Source organism: Scardinius erythrophthalmus, assembly GCF_964197995.2.
Source record: "Scardinius erythrophthalmus genome assembly, chromosome: 22".
NCBI classification, from domain to species: Eukaryota; Metazoa; Chordata; class Actinopteri; order Cypriniformes; family Leuciscidae; genus Scardinius; species Scardinius erythrophthalmus.
This window is the reverse complement of record NC_138242.1, coordinates 16,638,776-16,646,593: the sequence shown is the minus strand read 5'-3', so window position 1 is coordinate 16,646,593 and position 7,818 is coordinate 16,638,776. Positions and strand designations below refer to the sequence as shown.

Genomic DNA, 7,818 nt, shown 5'->3' with positions numbered 1-7,818 from the left:
TTAAAAGAACAGCATTTGTTAAAATATACATCTTTTGTTACATTATCTTTTGATTAATTTAATTATTCTTTGCTGCTTAAAAGTATACATTTCTTCTTCTGCTGATTATTCTAAAATACAAAAATAGGAAGAGATTGAAACCTTTTTTTGTAGAATATTACCCACAAAACTTTAGTTATACTGCCACCTAATAAAAATAAAATGAAGAATCCTTCACTTGCAGCAAAGCACATACAATTTAGACTGTCTTGCACAAGTTTAAAACGTCCAGAACCTGAAATGGAAATAGTCTTCTGTATCGTGTAAGGGGTTAGATTGCTTTAGCCTAGCTGTCAAATGTCTTCCAATCACTCCTCGCTTGGCAAGTCTCGTTTTTCTTCTGTCTTCTGCCATTTGGACTTGGACTGTGACACTGTGTCCAAGGCCAGAGTCATTTCCACCGGCTGGAGATCATTTTCCGCTGGTAGGGGGGAGACACAAGAATATTCATTGCCATGTTTATACAGTAGGTTATTTTAATGTGCGTCAGACAAATTCTACACACAAACCCAGAAGACTTTGAGGTTGGGAAATAGGTATGTCGAGGGAGAAAGCGAATATCAATGGTTCAACAAACACGCAGGAGAGTGTGCTGAGCGTGCGAATACCAAACACACTTACTCAGCAGCCACGAGCGTTATGTTAGCTCACCTCACTGATCTGCAGATGTCATCTGTTAGCTAACGTTCAGGAATGAAGCGTTATATTACTGCAAGCCCTGACACTGCAGCCTAATGGAAACCGACAGACTGAAAAAATGCTGACGAAATTCACTTCAGCTGGATTGTAGTAATACTAGTTGTAATTAAGTGTGGAGATTTTTGTGCAATAGAAGTCGGCAATAACACAATACAATGCAATCTGTTTGGTTGCATTTAACATGGCTCCTCTTTGACTATGCAGTGTTAATATTGATTTTTGGGTGCATGTTGGTGTTTCATGTGTGCCTGAAGCCTATTACTTAAAGTAATTTCTTAGAAGAATTTACTTAATGAAACTATTACCCACTTGCCAGAACAAATCAATCTGTGCAGCCAAATGCCATTGGAAAAATCATCATCTTAATGAGATTTCAACTGAAACACTGCAGTAAAATACAGCAACCTTACTGAAGGTTTTTTAGCATTTTATACTATTATAGTGTATATTATTATACTATAATTTGTATTAGCCTTTATTTTTTATATATTTTCAGTGTTTATTTTAATTTTAGTTTTTTTTTTTCTTCTTTTTTTTTTGTTAGGTGCTTTTGTCTTTTTTTATTTTTATTTTTATCTAACCTATTTTAGTTAGTTGTCAATGTGACATTTCTGATTTTCATGTGTTTTTTTCCCCAAGGATTTCTTTATTTCATATTTATTTTGTTTTTGTTTAATTTTTATATTTCAGCTTTATTTCAATGAATAAAAATTATTTTCAATTGTTTAATTTTAGGTAACTGTAACACCATTGCTTTACTGAATATGAAGTTCAATGAACTTTAGAAATCGATTCAGAACATGTTAAGCAGCATTTTTTTAAAACTTTTTTTAAAACCATTTTTACAAATCTGTTGCGTTGCGTGCAGTCCTACGTCACCGGACTAATTTGCCTAATCTTTCCAAACCGCGGTGGAAGCGCAGAACGCAACATGTCTGGAGGAAAATTGTTCCGTGTAATTTCGTTGGAAACGCGGCTATAGTTGTTTAAATTGTTCCTGCTGTGCTAATGTAATGTTAATGGCAACAGTGTTTTGGGGGCCTGGAAATGCAAACTTTTGAAAACAAAGTGCAAGTTCTTGAAAACGATAGCATTATCTTCTCCATGTAAACTACAAAAACGCTAGTTTGTGAAAACAGTGACATCATGTGCATGCATGCTACTTGTTGTCTATAGGCGCATAGCGTTTCTTTACAAAGTGACATCGCCAACTACTGGCCTGGCAGCAGAATACAGTGTTTTTAGACATTTTCGAGAATCCATTTGAATGGGGATCATTTTGACAACGCTGTCGTCTGTACACGAAAATCGTGAAGAAAAAACATTTCCGCTTTTAATACACCGTTGTCTTGTAAATGTACCCTTAGTTTTAGTTAATTATAATTACCCTGCCTGGGAATATTAACTTGATCCTCTCCTTTGATCCAACAAAAGTGTCAAATGAAATGTGGTTTGCCAGTTAAAACTGGTTTAGCTCCTCCATGTCTCACCTGGTTGTGTGTGTCTCCACGGGAGGATGTCCACCCCGCTTCTGCAGAAGGAGCGGTCGGTGTGGGACTCGGTGCTGTAGAGAACCTCCTGACTCTGACGCTCTCCAGGATGCTGCGCTTTCACACGAACCTCCAGAACGGTCACTTCCTTCTCCTTCTTCAGCTTCCCTGACTTCCCCTTCACCCGTGTGCGCTTAGTGTCCACCCACACCACACGCTCCTTCACCGCTGATCTGGGTACACATAGAGAAATCAAGATATCAACAGAACATTTCACCCAAAACGAAATAGATACAACTGCATCTGTAAATTTAGACTCACTCTTCAATGCCCAGGTCAGCCAGTGTAGTGTTCAGGAATGGAAATAGCTGGTCAGGGTTCAGAATTTCAATGGGCAGGTGCACACACATGGGCACCGTCCAGTCCAGCTCGGCTCGCACCGTTTTGTCATTGGTGGGGGAGTCTAAGGGGCCGTCACCATTCACCTGCTTCTCCCGGTGCTGGACCCCATTCTGAACCTCTGGATTTTTTTCTTGGCCTGCCAGCTTGACACTGGTGTCTTTAACTGGAAGCTGTTGCTCCTCTTTGTTTTCTTTCCTTTCGTCTATGATAATCATTGAGTTGATTCCTTTGATTCCTCTGTGATTGAAATGATAACCCTGATCTCCTCAAATCAGCTGATTTTCCAAATTTGAGATCCAATAAAGCCTGATGTAGACAAGTCTTCCCAGGTGCTTCTCTCTCTGCTGTTGGGTTGAGAATGCGTGACACTCTGAGAACACTGAAGTCCAGTGGAGATTTAAACGGTCTGTGCGAATGTGTGTAATGTGGCGCTGACTTGTGAGCTTTATTAGTCTGTCATAGGCTGACGAATTACAGTATGGAGAGTTGTTTATATTATTAAATCATCTTTCCCCTTCCCAGTGTGCAAGTAATCTGTGAACAAACTAACTAGCATCTAACTAGCTCTGCATAGGTGGAGCGTGTGAAATGGGGGCTTTGGCCAAAAATGCACCTGCACATTTAAACTAAATCTAGTAATAAAGTGAAAATTAAAATTAAACGAAAAGTGTCAATTGCGGCATTAAATTAAAATCTGCTCATGTTGCATCATACTTTATACACGTTTTTTAGCGTTGCGCATCACACACGACTCAATTGAGCTTATGAATGCAATGGCTAATGGCCTGATTAGTAATAAATTAGTGATTTAATCTGAATTCTGACTGAATTCTAATCGCTCGCGAATACTCGCGTCATAAACTGATAAACATATTTGGTGATTGTGCTCAATATAAATTGGCTTCCCATTCAGTGTTGCAACAAATATTAATTTTAAAAAAGAACATTGATACTAATGATATTATCTAACTAATGGCGCTTTTCAACTGCATAGTACGGTTTGGCGCGGCACGGTTCGGCTCGCTTCGCTTTTCCACTGCGTGGTACAACTTGGCTTGGCTCGGTTCACTTTAGCTCGGTTTGTTTTTCCACTGCAGTTAGTACCACTTCAAAGTGGGTGGGATTATAGACTGATCGTTATAGTTGCGGCAACCAACGACAAGAACGAAAATCTTTTTTTAACGTTTTTTTTATTTTTTAGGAAGTCAAGCAAGTAGTTTAAAAACAGGTGCTACAGCGGTGGCTGTTACTGGCTATTTAAATCTAGCGGGTTTGGTGTCTCATGTCGCAAATACAATGACGCTGGCAGTGACGATTCTATCTGACCAATCAGTGATCTGCAGTGTTTTCACGTCACATTTTAGGATCAGTATATGGTACGTTTGGAACCTCAACAGAGGTGGTACCATTTAAACAGAGCCGTACCGCATCATGCAGTGGAAAAGCGCCATAAGTAACTAACAAAAACTAGCTTGGTAACACATTGGTGTAATGGCCACCAGCTGGAGTGCCCTTGAGCCACCAGAGGGCACTATTGCACTACAGACTATTGTCATTCCCTCATAAACTACATTTCCCATAACTCACTGCCCGGTCTCATCATCCCTGATTGCATCCACCTGTGTCTCATTACCTTGTCAGTCTCAGCCTATTTAAACCACGTACACTCATTCATTCCCTGCAAAGTCTTGTTTAGTGTTTATACATTTCTGAGCATTCTCCCTGGTTTCATTGTCTCTTGTTTCTTGGATTCCTTTTTGCCTCTGACCCTTGTTTGTTTGTTTGTTTGTTTGTTTGTTTGTTTGTTTGTTTGTTTGCACTGCCATCCTGTGCCTGACCCTTTGCCTGTGTTTGATTACGATTCTGGATTACTCAAATAAACTGATTCCTCAATCTTTGTGTTTCAGAGCAGTTTGACACAATTGGGGCTTCACTTTATTATATTTGAACAACTACATTTTTGGGGTTTCCCATTCAATGTTGTTGCCTATCCAATATTAATTTTAAAAACATCATTGATATTAATGATAACTTCCAACAAAGTAACAAACTAACTAAAACTAGCTTGATAACACATTGGGGCTTCATATATATTAATAACACAAGCATTTATGCTGGGATGTGTAGGTTGTTGATAGGTATATTATATAGATTATATTGTGAACAAACCAACTAAATTTGTGGGGTTTCCCATTAAATTTTTCACCAAATCTAACTAACTAAAACTAAGTAACTAACTACTTAACAACACACTGGGGGTTCTCTATATTAACATGTGCACTAAATATAACCTACCAACAGACTAATTCACTTACTCGCTCTTTCACCAAATATTAATAGTTGGTTGGTTAGTTAGATAACTAAATTAGTGGGGATTAACTTTATTTAAACTCACAAAAACTAACCAACCTATCTTAGTGGAGCCTTTGCTTTACGACAATTTAGACTAAACACTAAAACTAACCAACCAAACTCACTGCATTATAATTTGCACCATTACAAATGAACTAAATTAAGTCACAGATATGTTAGAAAGCTTGTTTAATGGCACAGCAATGTGTAAAGATGTCAATGTTTTCAGGTACAGGTACTTAATGCTGCTGGAGAATCATTCTTTTAAGTTGATCTTATGGAAGGCTATCTTATGGAATTGAAAAAGTAATTAACATAACATAAGTGATCCTATAACACAACTACATTCTAAGCATGCAGTGCAGTTTTGTATTCCTGTCTGACAGGTGATTACTAGAACTGAGCGATTTACTGTGTCCTTACAGCAAAGTGCCACATTTTAATGCCTTGAGAAAACATGTCACCTCATAACTCTGCATGTTCATGATCGTGTGGCACGCGTCGCAGTAATGCAGGATCCTTCAGCTTGGCCTATGAACTTCTGTCCTTTTTTCCCCCAGTAATATACCTATACAAGCTGATCAGGATAATCAACATTCCAGTATGCTGTGCTACAATAGTATATACTGCCCTAAATTTAACTTCATTGTCTAGGCAATGAGAATTTTACACCCTTTTACGTACATTATGATTATGTTCTTACTTGTGATGTCATATTCTTAATGTCTATATAGTCACTTGTTAATGTAAACATCTGATTGGAGTTCCCTTGAGCATGAGCGGGCCAGATATGAAATATTTCCCCTCAGCCCTTTTGAAATTCAGAGCATCTGTGCTATGGGGTGGGATAGCGGTTGCCTGAGGACAGTGTGAAGTCGTTGTTTACCGTTCATAGTTTTTCCTTGACTCTTCATCTGTATGCTAACTACTGCTTTACCATATATGTCTGTTCTGCATACGTCAATCTACGCATTTCATAATCAGCGCAACAGAAAGGTTGGCATGGGTTTTATTGTTATTTATTTATTCTGTCTGTCGTTGTTTCTGGCTGGTGTTACATTTGTGAGAACTGCTTCATGACTCTAGTTTAACAGTGTGAGGTCAGGCAGGCATGAGATCATGAACTCTGAGATCACTGTCAACAAAGGGATTTCTGCTGGGAGGGTTAATGGATACACTGGTCCTGCACTGCCCCCTGTGGACTAAGGGGTAATTGAATTTCACTTCCCCAACACTTTAAAGTCGTCATCATGTAATGGAAATTCACCCTATTTTGCAAATGCGTGTTATTCAACCATATGTACAGCGGGGGAAATAAGTATTGAACGTGTCATCATTTTTCTCAGTAAATATATTTCCAAAGGTGCTATTGACATGAAATTTTCACCAGATGTTGGTAACAACCCAAGTAAGCCATACATACAAAGAAACAAACAAAAATAAGTTCAGAAATTAAGTTGTGTGTAATAATGTGAAATGACACAGGGAAAAGTATTGAACACATGAAGAAAGGGAGGCGCAAAAAGGCATGGAAAGCCAAGACAACTGCTGAAAACTTACAGTAATTAAAAAGCAATCCAGCCCCCTGTCAGTGGAAATTAATAACAGCTATTTCAGTCCCAAATGATGGCCTACAAAAAGGTCTCATTGCCAAGGTGTCACACAAGACACATCTCATGATGATGGGTAAAAGCAAAGAGCTGTCTCAAGACCTTCGCAACCTAATTGTTGCAAAACATGATGGCATTGGTTATAGGCTCCATTCTAAGCTTCTGAATGGTCCAGTGAGCACTTTTGGGGCCATAATACGGAAGTGGAAAGACAATCATTTCACCATAAATTTGCCTCGAGTGCTATATAGGAAGCAACACTGATTGACAATCAATTTCACATGCTGTTGTGCAAATGGGAATAGACAACAGGTTGAAATTATAGGCAATTAGCAAGACACCCCCAATAAAGGAGTGGTTCTGCAGGTGGTGACCACAGACCACTTCTCGGTTCCTATGCTTCCTGGCTGATGTTTTGGTCACTTTTGAATGCTGGCGGTGCTTTCACTCTAGTGGTAGCATGAGACGGAGTCTACAACCCACACAAGTGGCTCAGGTAGTGCAGCTCATCCAGGATGGCACATCAATGCGAGCTGTGGCAAGAAGGTTTGCTGTGTCTGTCAGCGTAGTGTCCAGAGCATGGAGGCGCTACCAGGAGACAGGCCAGTATATCAGGAGACGTGGAGGAGGCCGTAGGAGGGCAACAACCCAGCAGCAGGACCGCTACCTCCGCCTTTGTGCAAGGAGGAGCAGGAGGAGCACTGCCAGAGCCCTGCAAAATGACCTCCAGCAGGCCAAAAATGTGCATGTGTCTGCTCAAACGGTCAGAAACAGACTCCATGAGGGTGGTATGAGGGCCCGACGTCCACAGGTGGGGGTTGTGCTTACAGCCCAACACCGTGCAGGACGTTTGGCATTTGCCAGAGAACACCAAGATTGGCAAATTCGCCACTGGGGCCCTGTCAAGTCAAGTCAAGTCAAGTTTATTTATATAGCGCTTTTCACAACACAGGTTGTATCAAAGCAGCTTCACAGTAATAAATTAGAACAATACATCAATGTTTGTTTCTAGTGGAACGTCTACGTTCGGTAATGCTGATCAATAGTATCGTTGATTGATTAATTCAATTAAATATCCCCAAATATCCCCAACTGAGCAAGCCAAAGGCAACAGTGGCAAGGAACCGAAAAACTCCATCAGGTGACCTAATGGAGAAAAAAAAAACCTTGGGAGAACCCGGGCTCAGTCGGGGGCCAGTTCTCCTCTGGCGTTTATGAACTAGAGG

At 39.9% G+C, this 7,818-nt stretch overlaps 1 protein-coding gene across 1 annotated transcript; it reads right to left on the bottom strand.

The window, feature by feature from the left end:
• Positions 1-104: 104 nt before the first annotated feature.
• Positions 105-2,845, bottom strand: LOC308682822 (uncharacterized protein; the record flags this gene model as incomplete). Its single annotated transcript, XM_081352765.1, has 3 exons — positions 105-460; positions 2,229-2,461; positions 2,550-2,845. The coding sequence occupies 3 exons, from the start codon at positions 2,843-2,845 to the stop codon at positions 348-350; spliced, it is 642 nt and encodes a 213-aa protein (XP_081208891.1). The 3' UTR covers positions 105-347.
• Between the last annotated feature and the right edge of the window lie 4,973 nt (positions 2,846-7,818).